This window comes from Astatotilapia calliptera, chromosome 6 (assembly GCF_964374335.1).
Source record: "Astatotilapia calliptera chromosome 6, fAstCal68.1, whole genome shotgun sequence".
Classification (NCBI taxonomy): Eukaryota; Metazoa; Chordata; class Actinopteri; order Cichliformes; family Cichlidae; genus Astatotilapia; species Astatotilapia calliptera.
The window spans coordinates 4237913-4254281 of NC_137427.1; the positions used below are offsets into that span (position 1 = coordinate 4237913).

Below are 16369 nucleotides of genomic sequence, written 5' to 3' on the forward strand. Positions count from 1 at the left end.
TACGAGGATCAGTCAGTGATCACTTCACTGAGCTGAACATGCACCATCAATGAAGGGAACAACTGATCCTCTTAAAATGGGTTTGTATAGATGTATGCATTGAGTGGCTCCAGTAAGGTTATCTGCTTTTTTCATTTAAAAAAAAAGCAGTTTTCCGCCAAAGTATTATTTTATTCTTATGGTTTTCATTCATTTGTAATTAGACCCAACAGATATGAGTAACCTTTCATTTAATTTCCCTTTTCCCAGCAAAAACATTGGTTAAGATTGTGAGTTTTAGGATTTTAAGACATAAGCAGAAAGAAGAGGAAATGCATTACTGGACAACCACAGGAAGGAAGTTAAGGCAACTTATCAGATTTTGTGCAACACAGCACAGAAATGCACATAAAATCGAGTTCCCTGCAACCTGTAAACTCTATTGTGTATAACCAGGTTGTCCTATAAGCTTTGTGAAAAGCCTTCAGTTAATCCAAAATACTGCAGTGAGATTACTGAAAGGACTAGAAAGACAGCGCCTATTTCTCCCATACGGCTCTCTGTTAAATGTAGAATTTAAACTCCTCTTCATCATATGCAAGGTCTTGTATGCGATGAGTGTTAATCCATTTTGAGACATAATTTTACAGTTTAATATTCATTTCCACCGCTTGTATCCTCAATCTCGTTCTATCACTCACTACCCACAGCTCGTGACCATAGGTTTTTCTGAAAAGTGGCATTTCAGAAATACTGTGTTTCTGAAAAATACAGTAGTTCTCATCATTGCTACACTAACAACATTCAAATTTATTGTCAACTGACTGATGATCTGTCATTGTCACTGCACTCCTTGTTGGCTTGCCTGAGAGAGGTCAAAGATTGGCTGTCGGATAATTCTCTCATTTTAAATGAGAAAACAAAATGAAATTATGGTGTTCAATAGCCATGTTCCTCGAGACCAGCTTGTTGCCTCTTGCTAACTCTCACTCTCTCCCGGGTGTCTATTTGGATATCTCCTCCATCTGTAGTTAAATCTGGCTTCTTTCAATTTCGCTAGATTTCTAAAGCTAAGCATTATATACCACACAGGAACCTCGAAAAAGGTATCCATGCTTTTGTGACCTCTGGGTTAGACTGTTGCAATTCTCTTTACTGTGGTCTCCAATAGGGATGGGTATCGAAAACCGGTTCTTGTTGAGAGCCGGTTCCCACTGTTTCAATTCCTTGGAATTGTTTGCCATTTTTGCAAACGATTCCCTTATCGATTCCAGTCGCCCCGAATGAGGTCACCACGTCGCGGAACGTCATTTATCTGGCAGGAAACACGGCGCCTAAGCGGCTTAAACGCTCAAAAGTTTGGTTATACTTTACGAGAACGGATGACAACAGGGCAACTTGCAATACTTGCAAAGTAGATGTTTCATTTAACGGAGGAAACACTACGAATATGCAAAAGCATTTGCTCACAAAACACACGATGACCTTAAATGAATGTCGTGTTTTTAATTCGCTCCGGACTCGTGAATCTCAACCCAGCAGCAGCGGTAACGTTTGCACGTCCTCTCCCGTTAATGCGGCAGGTAAATAATCAACTAACAGTGCATATTATGTTAGCGCGATCTGCCTTATTACAAACCTGCCATTACTGTGCATTGAGGTGACCATGATGAGACAGAGTCTGGCTCAGATGCTGGCAGTTCTCACTGCAGTCTACCGGTAGCGTCTCCTTTCAGGCCAGGATAGACGAATGTCACCGAGCAGTGACTGAGTTTGTGGTCAAAGGCTTGCACCCGTTTGCCACAGCAGATGATTTTCGGTAAGTGAATGTGTTTAATTGTAGGCAGGGACATTACTGAATATTCTTGTGTAATTGCTACAGAATAATTTATGTTATACTTTGTTATTGCTACAGAAGAATATTTATTTTATTATTTTACATTTTTTTTCCTGGGGACCCTGTGACGCCCCATTGAAGAGCTGTAGGCTGGATCTCTTAAGATCTCACTGTTGGGTTTGTAAGGCCATGTTACTCCTAAGTTTCTATCTTGTTCAAAGAGAAGATATAAAACAAAGTTCTAAGCTAATCGACCTTAGTGTTCTCCTTTTTAAAAAAGAATCGATAAAGAATCGAATCGTTAAACAGAATCGAAAATGGAATCGGAATCGTGAAAATCTTATCAATACCCATCCCTAGTCTCCAATCTGTCTCTCTTCATAGGCTACAGCTTGTTCAGAATGCTGTGGCTCGCCTTCTTACTGGAGCTAAAAAAATTTGATCCTATCACTCCCGTTCTTGTTGATTTACATTGGTTACTTATCAAATATCATTAAAAATTTTGCTACTCACTTTAAAACTCTGAATAATTTTGCACCCAGTTGTCTCACTGAACTTCTCAATCTGTACACTCCTTGTCGTGCGTGATGGCCCAAACTAAGTTTAGGCTGAAAACTAGAGATGGCACGATACCACTTTTTTATGTCCGATACCGATACCGATATCATAAATTTGGATATCTGCCGATACCGATATGAATCCGATATAGTGTTTTTTAATCAACAAAACTGTTTTTTAAAATATCTTGCTGCATTTTGCAAGTCTGCAAGTTCATACTCAAGTTTAAAACAACAACTACACTAAAGCTATTCTGTTATACCTGTATACAAAAAAAATATTTCATAGTTCAGCAATACTGATCAATCTAATAAACTTAGACCTACACCATCCTCCCTATTCTGGTATTTTAAAGAGTACTTAGCGTAAATATTAAGCAACCTAACTAATAGGGTTCCAACTCCCAGCAACAACAAAAATAAATAAATAAAAAATAGGGAACCACCCCTCACGCTCCACCTCATGATGCTTAATCAACGTAATCAACCTTAATTTGATGCAGTGTGAAAAAAAATGCACAGAAATCAATTATTTTTCAAGAAATATTAAATAGATTCAACATCTTTCTTCAACAAAATTGCAGACTGCACAGATGGTACCTTCCCAAATGAAAATGTACTATAGCTTACTAGGGTATATATATTAGACTTAATAGTCACTATATACAGTAATTGACTTCTATTCATTTTACATCAAATTAAAACTTTGGGTGTCAGATAATTATTTATTAAAAGCTAGACATTTTAAATGAGAATAAGAAAGAAAAGTATGTCTTTGTGCCCCCTTTTCCCTGTTAATGCCCTATCGGCCCCCCTGGCTAAACTTTGCTAGATCCGCCCCTGCACAGTTACCAGCCGTCAGCTACGTAGGAAAAGATCCTGGAGTAGAAAGAAATATTAAATAAATTGTAACAACAGCTGATCAAGCTTAAACGTGCTGCTGTTGTCCAGCCGCTGGTTAGCTCTTTCTGGCGCAAAGTGGACCAAAAACAAACAAGAGAGACTCACGACAGAAAAGCCGATCAGCTGATCATTAGCAGTTTCACGATTGAAGTAGCAGCCGGAGAGCGAGAGGCAGTCGCTCGTTAAGCTTAACGTGGGAATGCTTTACAAACATTAAGAGATGGACTTACACACGTGCTTTACTTTTCTCGGGGATAACTTTGTCGGAGATGAAATGCCGGGTTGCTAGCGAAGCTCCACATGCTATCCAGACCACTGACAGGTCCTGCATGCCACAGCTGCTCTATCACGTGATGCATACTGCTCCGACGTTTTTAAACGTGCTATTTAAATAAAACTGTATTGTCTTGTAATGTATCTTTATAGTTACCTTTATAAGAGTCATCCTAGAGAAGGAGAGGCCTGGAGGATAGAACATTATAAGGCTGGTGTTGTATGAGTCATCACCATCATTTTTCAAATGTATAGTCACATTGAAGTAGTTATTTTCTGTCACCAATAATGTCGGAGTCCTGAGAGAGACAAACAACACCTAATATTAAACATATGACATTAATCGTATTATATCTGAGTCGTGTTTGTAGATATACATACTCGAATTTGAATTTGACATCCAGTTCAGCGATACAAGTGTCATTTTTTCTACATTGTTTCTCAAAAGGAACCTGCGAAAAATAAAACTTGTGTTTAATTGATGCCAGAAAAAAGATTTCCTTCCTAACACACTAAACTGAGGTGGTGAATGTGGTAAAATTGTACAGTGTTAAATTGACACTAGAGAGTTTCTATATAGGTTCACTCTTTCCGGTATTAAATGAACACTGACAGTGTTATATTTTAACAGGAGCCTAACACTAAGCAGTACTGATTTTCTAACACTGGAATATCCCTAACATTTTAGGTTATTTTTCAGTGTTTGAAAATGCTCAGTGTTAGTCGTTGTTAATCTTTAAACCTGACTAGGCTACTGATAACACTGTCAAAGTGTTCATTTAACACTCAAAATAGTGGATGTGTAGATGCAGCTTTGTCAATTTTGTGAATATTGATGTTGTATGTAGAACGTACCTCAACAGCAGACTGCTTTTTGCTGTCCATGTTCAGGGTGATGTTAGCAGTCTCACTGTCAGCTTGAGAAAAGTTTAATTTGATGCTGATCGGTGACAACGTGTCGATCACACATTTCTGTAAAGCAAAAGCAACAAGAGAGGAGCAATAAACACGAGGTTTGCTTTTGATCAGATTGAGAATATGTGCAAATATTATGAATTCAGCTTCATACGTGCATGTAGATGGAGAAGTTTAAGCAAGTCATTTCATCTTTCAGCTCATAGGTGGAGGTAAGACTCCTGGTTTTCGTATCAGTTTGAGTGAAGAAACCTCGATGTTTTTGTCTCATTGGGTCCACGGCGAACATGTATGTGATGTTCAGTCCAGAGCTCACATTCCCTGTAAACCCGCAGAGCAGGATTACAATAATGCATTCACAGGGTGCAGTCAGCAGCTGTTAAATGGTTTACTGAATGAGGCTCCTACCTTGTTTGCTCTTTGTTGCTTCTACCATTTCAAAACAGGCTGTTATGGTAAGCATAAGTAAATTTCCTTCTGCACCCTGACAGTCAAGTTTCTCTGTGCTTATCTCCTTAGGGTGGAAAGATAGGTGAGCCATCACATTAAAGACGGGCTTGGAGCTGAAAGACATTTAAGAACAGTAATAAGAAAGTAGTAATGATGCCCTCTTTCAATACTAAGGTTTTATATATCAGGACATAATACAGTATAGCAACATTAGTTCATTATTTTATATACAAAACCAAATCTGAAAAATTTGGGACACTTTATAAAATGTAACAACAGAATGCATCCATAAATCCATATTTTATTCACAACAGAACATAAAAAATATCAAATGTTTAAAATGAGAAAGTGGTCGAGTTTCTCACAGGTAATGATGGGCAGAAATTCACCAATTTGCAAAAAACTGCATCTACACATTATGGAGCAATTTGCGGCAACAACAACAACTTAAACTTTGTGTTTTCCCCCCAAATTAAAACTCAAAGCACAAGAGTTGTGCAAAGGGAGCTGTAACCCTAACACTAAGCACACTAACCCTACCTTAAGACAACAGCAGCGCCCTGTGATCCGATCACAATATCTGGGAGGCCATCCTCTTTGATGCCGACGCCCCCATCGATGGCCTGTCCAAAGAATCTTATCCCAGGTGTTATTTTGTCTCCTGTGATTCTCTGAAATAAGAGATTTCAATACTGAAAAAGTGTTTTCGCACATATTTGTATGGCAGAGAAAAACGGTGTATTTACATTAAAATTTAACAAAGGTCTTATAAGAAATGCTACTCTTTGTGATGTAGATTTCACATGACATTTTGCCCATTCTCCTCCATCCTCTCTATTCTAATTTAATTGTATTTATACAGCACCAAATGACAAAAACAGTCGCCTCGATGCTCTTTATCTAAGCCTTTTCCACTCACAGACAGTTGGCTGTTTTTGTGTTTTGCTTGTTTTGTTTTTTTAAATTCCAGAGATCAACAGTTTCACAAATATCAGCAATCATTCCAAAGTCAAAATCTATGAGCTCAAGTTGTTTGTTTCCTATTCTGATGTTTCATGTGAAGGTTAATTGAAGCCCTTGGCTTGTATTTTCAGGATTTTATCAGCTGGAATATGTTCACATGATTAGTTAGTATCATTAATAGTAGGATTGGTAGAAACTCTTGTCAAAGGAAAGAGACTGAGCTGCCTCATTCTCTTTCCTGAAACAGCCTTGCTCAATGATCTCCTTCTGATTGCTGACTCTGGACGCTCTTCAGTCCTGGTCCTACTGGATCCATCCTCGGCCTTTGATATGGTAGATCATAACACCCTATTAGCGAGGCTTGAACACACAGTTGGCATTAGAGGTGCCGCCCCAGATTGGTTTAAGTCATATCTTTCTAATAGCTCTTTCTCGATCAATTTTGGCCCTTATCTCTCCTCTGCTGCACCTCTCTCGTGTGGCATGCCTCAAGGATCTGTCCTCGGCCCCCTGCTCTTCTCACTGTATATGCTCCCCTTAGGCATCTTTGTGAAGTACAACATTGCACATAATTGTCACGCTGACGACATACAGATCTATTTCGAATTAACTGATGATCCTGCTATGTCTTTGCATGGTTTTCGTGAGTGCTTGCGCAAAGTCAAAGATTGGCTCGCTTATCTCTCGTGTTTGACAGTAGTATTCCCTGTGGCCAACTCCGTGATGCCTTCGGTTCCTTTGATAGTTTCCTCACCGACACTGTTAATGGCCTGGGTGTGTTTTTGGATAGCTCTTTAAAATTTGACAAACAAGCGTCTGCTGTTGTCAAATCTTGCTTCTATCAATTGTGTCTTATTAGCAAAGTCAGGCATTATGTCCCGCATAGGGACCTGGAAAAGCTTATCCACACCTTCGTGACATCTAGGTTGGATTATTGCAGCTCCCTTCACTTTGGTCTTAACTCGACTCTTCTCCATAGACTGCAAATTCAGAATGCGGCTCGTCTCCTTACTGGTAGTGGGCGGCGTGTCTCTATCACCCCTGTCCTTGCTGACCTGCATTGGCTTCCCGTTAAGTATCGCATTCGATTCAAAATCCTGCTGCTTACCTTCCGAATTATTAACAATATAGCTCCAAGCTACCTCATTGAGCTACTTAGATTATACACGCCTACTAGAGTACTAAGATCATCTTCCCAGGAACTCTTGGTACAGCTGAGACCCTGGCTGAAGACTAGAGGTGACCAAGCATTTGCCTTGGCTGCACCCGGTCTACGGTATAACCTCCCCATTGCTATCCGCGAGTCTGATTCCATTCAATCCTTCAAACTGCGGTTAAAAACCCACTTATTTAGCCTCACCTTTTCTACCAGTTAATGACTGGTTGTTAGTTAGTTTAATGCTTATTTCTATCTTCAGTCCATTCTTAACTACTTTTAATCATTTTTAAAATTTTTGACTGTTTTATCCTTTACACATATTGTTCTTTTATGCTTTTATATGGATTTCTTTTGCTTCTGTGTTTTAAATGCCATCTAACATGCTAGCATGTTGGTACTTTGCCACAGCCTTGATCCTCCCCTGTTACTTCATCTCCCCCTCTTGTATGTTAAGCATTTTTTGTACACCACTGGTTTTAAATGTGCTATATAAATAAAGTTTGTTGTTGTTGTTGTTGTTAGTTAGTAAACAATGAAATGAATGCTACACGTGTACTATATTCAAATGAAGAAAACAATTACAGTAATACAAAATTATGTAATGTGTACTAAATTATACAATAAAATACTATTCCATTAAAAGTAAACACTGCTCAGAGATTGAGCTGACTTGCTGGAGATTTGTGCTGGTAAAGTTTTTTTTTTGTTACTTGAAATGATACTTAAAATCATGGGATTCATGGCCAGCTGTACCTTAAAAGATTTTAATCTCAGTTGACTCAGCAGATTAAAGCACTACGATGGCTTTTAGCTTGAATTAACACCCTGTTTTTCTGTTTTATTGTAGTTTACATTATTTTATTTTAGCGTAGAGGCGATCGTGGCTCAAGAGTTGGGAGTTCGCCTTGTAATCAGAAGGTTGCCAGTTTGAGCCCCGGCTTGGACAGTCTCGGTCATTGCGTCCTTGGGCAAGACGCTTCACCCGTTGCCTACTGGTGGTGGTGGTTTTTTTGTAGCCTATTTCTATTTTCCCCGTTGTTTTCACTGGCTGACCTGTAAAGCACTTTGACAGTAGTATCCCCAACTGCTACTACTGCACATTCACCCAATGTGTGTGTGTGTGTGTGTGTGTGTGTGTGTGTGTGTGTGTGTATATATATTTATATATTTATATATAATATATATATATATATATAAAAAATGTTCTTCCTCTACCCCCCCCCCCCCCTCATTTTTGCACATGTCGAGCGTGTCAGGCTACATTTCACTGTGTGTTATACTTGTTTAACTATGCATGTGACAAATAAAGAACCTTGAACAACCTTTGACTATTATTGAGTTCACTGAGGTTTACTTCCAGACACTTGAATATTTTTCTTGACCTAATTACTAGGGGTGCAACAATACACAAAATTCACGGTTCGGTTCGATACTTTGGTGTCACGGTTCGATATTTTTTCGATAAAAAAAAATGTTCATGCCTTTTTAATTTGTCATTTATTACATTTTCACGGCACATTCTGCACCACATCTCTGTGCGTTCATCATTTGTTTGAAGCCAGCTCACCTCCTGCAACTACTCTTCCGAGAATACGTGCTTCTTTTGTGGTTCGGACTCCTTCTGACATTTCTTTGGAGGTGGCGTAACATCACAGTAATTGCTTAAAGGAGCTTCTTCGACATCTTTAAGAGTTCTAAACAAATGTCTGTCCTCCTCCTGAAAATCTTATGTATGCAAACACGCGTTGAAACTTCTTATCTTGTGCCCGTTTTTTTTTTTATTTTGACAGCGAATGCGCACCTGCGGACCACTTATGTGCAGCCCTGGTTATTTCGCTTGTCGTATTGCAGCCACAGAAATTCTTTTGTCCATGAAACCATAAAGCTGCACTTTCTTTTTGCCTTATAGTCTGATTTGTCATAACTTTTTCGTTTTGTGGTAAGCTTTTCTTTGGCTGTCACTTCTTCACCCTGACCTGTCTTATTTGGCTCAGCAGAACTAAAATATTGTGGCGAGCTCAGACAAGGAGGAGACGGAGGTATCGTTTGGTCTTGCTTCCCGTGAGCTAGCCAGGGAGCACAGGCCGCCCTCTGACCCCGGAAGGACACACCGTCGCAGCGAGAGGGCATCACCCGTCACTATGGCAACATAAATAAAACATAACTGTACAAACAGAACCCCGAACAGCCCTGACCCGCTACATAGCCCCCACCTAAGGGGTCAGTCGTCCCCGACGACCCCATTACCCCACACAAAGTCCTGCAAATGTCCAGGTGCCTTCTTTTGGCGCACCGGATGGTCACGACCGGCGGGGGAAAAGTCACTGGGGTCAGAACATGGGGTGCCACCATCATCCCACTTCTGACACCAATGTGGCGAGCTCAGACAAGGAGGAGACGGAGGTGTCGTTTGGTCTTGCTTCCCGTGAGCTAGCCAGGGAGCACAGCCGTTTATTGACATCTGCAGAAGAACACTGTCGCTAGCTAACTGCTCAGCATGGCAACAGCACAGCAACAACAACAACAACAACACCACACAGGGCGCCCTCTGACCCCGGAAGGACACACCGTAGCAGCGAGAGGGCGTCACCCGTCACTATGGCAACATAAACAAAACATAACTGTACAAACAGCCCTGACCCGCTACAATATATATCCTGCTGCTTTTACACACGCACTCACATAACGCTCAGCGATTCTCTGCTCGATCAACCTCTCACATGTTTAAGCTGCGGGAGATTTCACTTGTCATGTTTGCGTAGTAAGCTAACGATTGATAAGACGATGTCAGAGGAATTGGTGCGCAAATTATCATCACTCACCAATCAGTGCTATCGCTCTCTATACACAGTTCACGTGATTGCAAAGTGAAAGCAAAAGACAAGGGCAAATTCAAACGCGATTTCAATATGTCACATATTGACAGTGGCTCACCGATGCCAATGACATAATTACCCAGCTACATTTCCGAAAGAATGCAAAAGCATTGACATATATTTTTCCTTCCTATGATAGCCCGACAGGCAGGGCAGAGATAGATTTTGGTAGCCCGACTGGAAAAATCGCTAGCCCCTGGACGTTGGGCAGGCGATTTTGCGAGCCCTGTATCTGATTAAGGAATCACTCATCTTTGGAAAAGAGAGTTTATTACAGAGAAATGGCTCTTTCCAAAATAAAAGCTATACTATACGCTTCTTCTGGGCTATATTCTCAGCAGCATATTAAACATATCAGGTCCCGTAAGGAGAATCATGTGCTAACGGCTGTCTAAATGACTCGGGTAAAGTTTGTAGCATGCGTGCTTGTTGTTTTTGTCTGCTTCCACTTGTCTTTGCACTAGGATGATGTCAGCGTAAATGTGCAGTCATATTTGTTGTGTTCCCACTAGTGCTTTCAGGTTAATCTCGTTGAAATGACGTTAACGCCACAACACGGCAAATCTCCGTTAACGAGCTACCGCAGATCGCCCGTGCATGGGGCTGGACGGCCAACATGTTAACGAGCTAACTGCGCTAACACACTAGCTCCCACCCATGTAATTGAGCATTGTGGAACATCCAACATACTGTTTTACTTTAGTCCATGACGCGCTTACCTTCAGGGTCATACATCACATGAAAACCAAAATAGTTCCAAACGCCAGATCTGAATGAGGGTGGGGGAGGTTCAATTTGCCATGTTGCAAGGAGAGCTTAACTTCTGTCTCGCTAGCTTGCCTGCTCAGTGAATCTGCGTTCGACTACTCCGCCTAGGCTGCACTGTCGAGCAGATCCACTGAGCGCTCAACACAGACAGCATCATCAGAAGGAAAGTTGATAAAATAAATTAAAAATGTATTTGGTATTGTTCATACATATGCGTACTGAACCGAAAGCACTGTATCGAACGGTTCAATATCGATAAGAGTATCGTTGCACCCCTACTAATTACAACATTCCTGTCAGGTTAGCAAGAACATTTCTGATCTGATCCTCTGTTTTCCCCCTTTTTAAAAAAAAATGTAAACAGCAGACATCTTTCTTTAAGTGATGCTCCCATTTTTCCAATCTTGTGGCCAAAAAAAAAAAAAAAAGACAAACAGGAAATAAGTAAGCTGTCAAACATTGTTAATAGCAAAAACAAGAATTTCACTTTCTTTTAGTTTAACATTTATTTTTAAGTTCAGAGGAATATTGTTATTGGATGAACAAGAAAAGTCAGCTAAATATGTTGATTTAGTAAAGTCAAAGATTGAGAAACTTAAAAAGTTTCTCATGTTACTTTGATATTTTGACTTTTCTCAGCTTAAATTATAGTGATGTCACAGTGGCTATGTCCTTCTGTGTCCATTTATACACGCATGAGGTTTTATAAGTTGTATAAGTTCCTACGATGCTGTTGCTGAATGTAACTTATGTAAGTGTTAAGACTGAGACAGAAAAATGTTTTTAAAAGTAAATTCAAAATTACTGAAAAATATTTCACTTGTTCCAAACCCATTGCTGTTTATGGTTACTGTGGTTTCCATGTCCGTCTCTCACCTGGCTGAAAGTGCTGCGTATCCCTCTATGTCTGTCTCCAAGGTAGATATACACAGCACCTCTGTTATCATCCTCAAGCGGAGCTCCGACAGCAACGTCTCGGAGTTCATCTCCATTCAGGTCTGCGAGGCTGGATATGGTGGTGCCAAATCTACCCATGGATGGTCCCATCACAATCAGTTCACTTTTCAGTTGCAGCTATGAGAAAAGAGGAGATTAGTTCATTGAGTTTGATCATGAAAGCATTGAATGTCACACTGTAATATCACAAAGTGGTGGCTCACCTCATCAGTCAGAGTGTAGATGTAGATCTGACCTTCTTTCTTCTCCTGAAGCTGGTAAAACGTTGGCGCTCCCACCAGCAGGAAATCAGTGTCACCGTCTGAGTTAATATCCACCGAACACAGCTCGGCGCCGAAGTAGGAACCGATCTGACAAGTTAGTTATATCATTAGTTCAGTGTTGTTTTAATTATAGATTTATATCATTTAGGGATATAGAAAAATGTGCCTCAAAAATCATCAATGCAGGGAAAATGCTTCATGTACAGAAAACACAATATTACTGCCAGAAAATATGATTTCACAAAACAAAATAAACATGCTGACAAAAACAAGAATCCCTAAAAACAGTTACAGAAACCGACATGTATGCCTGCAAAGTAAGTTTAATGCTTTACGGTGCTTTGAACAAGTTTTATTTTTGAACTGTTTTTATTAAATCAAACAAGGTGCCAGTGTAAAGAAGTTCTTTGGTTTCCTCTGTGTAGCCACAGAGTTTATTTGCCTTTGCACAAGTCTGGAAAGTTGCAAACATTGAACGCTATCATCATTTTAGACTCAGACTACTAGTGATGCATTTCATATTTCTTTCACTCCCATCTTTTCAATCCCTGTACGACATCATTACTGCAACTTGGTGACTTCTGTCTTCTCTCTCCTTTAAATTGTGTTTTGTCATGTTTGACATTGGTGGTTTATCTCCATGCTCTTATTTTCTGTCTTATTTTATCTCAACCAGTCTGCTAGATGTCTGTTCCTGTTACTAGAGTTCAATCAAGTGTTTGATCATGCTGATCGTCTGCTTGTTGTGGTTCTCTAATATTTCACTGTCTTTACTTTATAATATAGAGCACCTTTCTATAATTGTTAATGTGAATTGCTGATCTACACATAGAAGTGATTTAAAATAGAAATAACAGTAGATTTGATCAAGAAAATTTGCATTTATTTCAAGGCAACACTACAATCAGGTATCAACAATGACATGGAGACATAGAATTACTTCCAAAGTCAAACGGAGCCATATGAAGAAAAACAATTAAAAGGTACTGACCTGGTCTCCAGTTATTCTTTGTGCTGGGATCCAGTTGTTGCTGTTTTGTTTGAAAAGTACAACCTGTCCTGTGTGCTGAAACCGGGGTGCACCCGTGAAATACAAAGAAACCCCACCTCTCTCTCCAACAGAGACAGAATATCCTGCAAGAGGCAAATATAACACACAACATGTTTTTATTTGAAAAACGAATGTGTGTATTTGTTGTACTTGGAAGATATTAAAACTGATCTAGACTGGAACCTTCCAGAGTTCATTTGTTCTAGTGTTGAGCCAAATAACGAAATCTTATTTTAAAAAAAGAAACATCAGATAATGTGTAAATAAAGTTTACCCATGTAGGAGTCCATCTCCATTTCTTGATCCTCAATTGTTTTTGTTTTATCTCGACGTTCTTGGAGAGAACCACGCCAGCTGTTTGTTCCCACTGAACCCAGAATCAGTGTATCCTAAAAACAGGAACGCACAAGTGGAAATGTGGTGAGTTTTTGTATGATATGTATAACTATGTAACTATATATATATATCTATGTGCACTGAACATCCATATTTTAACTTTCATGTAGAGTCTTAAGCACAAGGCATTTTGTTTCACCATGGTTTATTAAAGTTTTACAGTAACAGGGCAGTTAATGCTGTTGAGAGTTTGCCTGAATAACTCACTCTCCAGCTCCGGTAACTAACCTTCCCCAATACACACTCAACATCTTTCATGCAGCACAACCAAAACAGTAACATTGTAACAGAGATCCTGAACACATCACGATAATATACCATATGATATAAACACACACACACACACACACACACACACACACACACACACACACACACACACACACACACACACACACACACACACACACACACACACACACACTTTGAACCTACACTGAAGCATGTAACCTATGTAGTTATGTGCCACTTGCTGTGTAAGATTTAATAATTAGGATTAATGTGTGATGTTTGACCGTGTCATGACCTGTTGTGATGAGCCAAAGCCAAAGGGTAGCCGGAGTCCTGACTGGCCTCTGGCCAAGACCTTGGCCGCTACCTGACCCCTGCAGCTGTGTTTGGACGGGTTAGAAAGTTACCCAGCAGCAGGGTGCGGGGATACTGGTCCCTATATACTAGGGGACCAGAGGACACCCCCAGCACTTTCTTCCCCTCTGCTGTTTCTCTCTGTCCGTCTCTGTGTTGCTCTGCTGTCTGTGCATAAGGCTGTACACCCCGGGGTTTTGCTTTGCTTGCTTTCTGCTTTGTAATTTTCTTGCTAAATGTCTGTATGTATTTTTCCTGCTGTTCATATGATTCAGTGTATTAAACTCTGTTCCAAGAATTCTACTCTTTTCCAGAGCATCTTTTTGAGTGTCTTGATTTTAATTGTATCTAAAGAGGTTGGATCTCCACATCGTTGGTGGGAGAAGGTTATCAGGATGGCTTCAAAATTTGCGACCACAGAAAGAGGACAGAAATCTCAGGTATGATTAGAAAAGAATGTATAAGATCAACTGTGTCATCTGACCTGATGCAGCTGGACTCATTTTTTCAGTTATTCAGCAGCAGAAATTAAGTTTTAAGCCTTTAAACAATTCAGCTTCAGCTCATGTTGTGTGGTTTCTAAGCCTTTACTCTGATCTTCAGATGAGTTTAAGGTGCTCAGATAAATTTTGCTCACCTTGTTGAAAACAGCGCTGAATCCACTCTGAGACATTTCATCAGTCAGGTTTCCTGCTCGAGCCCCTTTGGAACCTAAATATGGATCATCAGGGAGTACACGTTACAGCTGCACATGTGGAAGATAACATATACTTTTTAATTGGGGAAAGAAATTAGACGCCACCTTCCACAGCAAAGATCTTTTTCTGAAAATTCTCCAATACTCCTTTGAGTCCATCATAATTCTCAATTTTGAAGGCATTTTTGTCTTTTGGTTCTGAAGCGATGGCCCTAAATTTATCCAGCTTTGCATCCTTGATCTGAAACCAGAACACAGCTTTAAAACATGAAGGAGTTCCAAGTCTGACATCAGCATAAGAAAAAGATCAGTTCTACACATTAGACTTGTTCTGACCCACAACAGTAAAAACTAAATACATTAAAAGGAGCCACTAAACAGAAGAAAGAGGAGACATGATATATGACATTACCCCAATAACAAGACGAATTATATTTTTCTCATCATATTTTTTAATTATCCCTTTTCTGTCTGTATCAGAGGGATCTCCGTCTGTGATTAGAATCAGAGCTTTAGTTGCATCAGGAGAGGCGCCTGCAGCTGGGTTGTCAAAGATTTGATCACTGAAACAAAAGTAGAAAACAGATTTTGTCACACTCAAAATAAACGAAGCTGTAAACATGAACACATTAACACTAAATAAAACTTACAAAATGAATTCGAGGGCTCTGTGTGTGTTGGTGAGAGTTTTTAAATGTTTGTCATCCTTAAGTTTATCGAAAGCACGTTTAGCTGCATAGTCGTTGAAGTCAAACACTTTGTGGACTGTTGTGGAGAACTGAACTGCTGCAAACTGAAAAACCAACATAAATTATTTAGATACGACACCAAACAGTATATCTTATATATACAGTATCGTAAAAAATAAAAGCTGTGAATGCTTAAATGTTGCAGTAGTGCAGTGACCTTGATCGATGTGTTCTTCAGGCTGTTCATTATATCCACAATAAAATCTTTATTCTTGTTGAATTCATCTTCAGTCATACTCGCTGATCCATCGAACAGAAAGACGAGGTCCACTGTCTTTTTGGTGCAATCTGGGAAAATAATAAAATAAAAATATGTCTGTATCCCAATACCATAAAATTTATGAAAAAATAAAATAATTTAGTCATCATTTGAACATTAAGGAATGCCTTTTCAAAACACACTTTACCTTGATACGCAGGTTTGAAAGAGGAAATTTTCTGGAGTTGATCCGAGAGCTCATAACAAATACTGTTCAGATAGGAGTTCTCATAGCATTCATGCACCAAACTTGGACTGCAAACCTAAATCAGAGCATAAAAGTTAAATAAAGCTCCGCATATTAATTTGTTTTGCTCACAGTGATGAGGAGAGAGAGTGATTTACTCACAGTGAATCTGGAGCCGGAGGAATCAGCAGCGATCGACAAGCCAAGATGTTTGACTGCTGTTGTGTTTGACTGCAGGTCCTCTGCAACTGAAGCATTTTATTATAAAATACAAACTTTTACAGTAATGTATTTAGTTGTAAGTTATAAATTGTGTAATATTCTGTTGATACCAGAAGGGTTGAACCACTTGTTTTGGTGAGGTTGGTAAATTCCTCCAGATCCATTTAGCCTGAGAGGTGCAGTGACGACTATCCTGTGGAAAATGATGACACTAATTAAACAGGAAAAGTTCAAAGTCCTGGCAGATCTATACAAATTTTTTGAAACATAGAAAAAAAATGTTGTAGCTCTGTTGTGCATTTACTTTTCCAGATCACTTGGAT

At 39.6% G+C, this 16369-nt stretch overlaps 1 protein-coding gene across 1 annotated transcript in view; it reads right to left on the minus strand.

Annotated features, from left to right (window-relative positions):
- The window catches only part of LOC113023604 (integrin alpha-M-like), a 33185-nt gene that overhangs the window by 6153 nt on the left and 10663 nt on the right, over nucleotides 1–16369 (minus strand). The window contains exons 3-20 of the mRNA XM_026169781.2: nucleotides 16157–16239; nucleotides 15987–16072; nucleotides 15786–15900; nucleotides 15536–15666; nucleotides 15280–15422; nucleotides 15042–15192; nucleotides 14735–14870; nucleotides 14570–14643; nucleotides 13226–13340; nucleotides 12892–13034; nucleotides 11841–11987; nucleotides 11557–11754; nucleotides 5455–5585; nucleotides 4873–5027; nucleotides 4619–4785; nucleotides 4405–4521; nucleotides 3931–4001; nucleotides 3707–3848 (exon numbers count right to left, since the gene is read on the minus strand). Coding sequence (XP_026025566.2) covers nucleotides 3707–3848; nucleotides 3931–4001; nucleotides 4405–4521; nucleotides 4619–4785; nucleotides 4873–5027; nucleotides 5455–5585; nucleotides 11557–11754; nucleotides 11841–11987; nucleotides 12892–13034; nucleotides 13226–13340; nucleotides 14570–14643; nucleotides 14735–14870; nucleotides 15042–15192; nucleotides 15280–15422; nucleotides 15536–15666; nucleotides 15786–15900; nucleotides 15987–16072; nucleotides 16157–16239 — 2305 coding nt within the window. The remainder of the gene's footprint in view (nucleotides 1–3706; nucleotides 3849–3930; nucleotides 4002–4404; nucleotides 4522–4618; nucleotides 4786–4872; nucleotides 5028–5454; nucleotides 5586–11556; nucleotides 11755–11840; nucleotides 11988–12891; nucleotides 13035–13225; nucleotides 13341–14569; nucleotides 14644–14734; nucleotides 14871–15041; nucleotides 15193–15279; nucleotides 15423–15535; nucleotides 15667–15785; nucleotides 15901–15986; nucleotides 16073–16156; nucleotides 16240–16369) is intronic.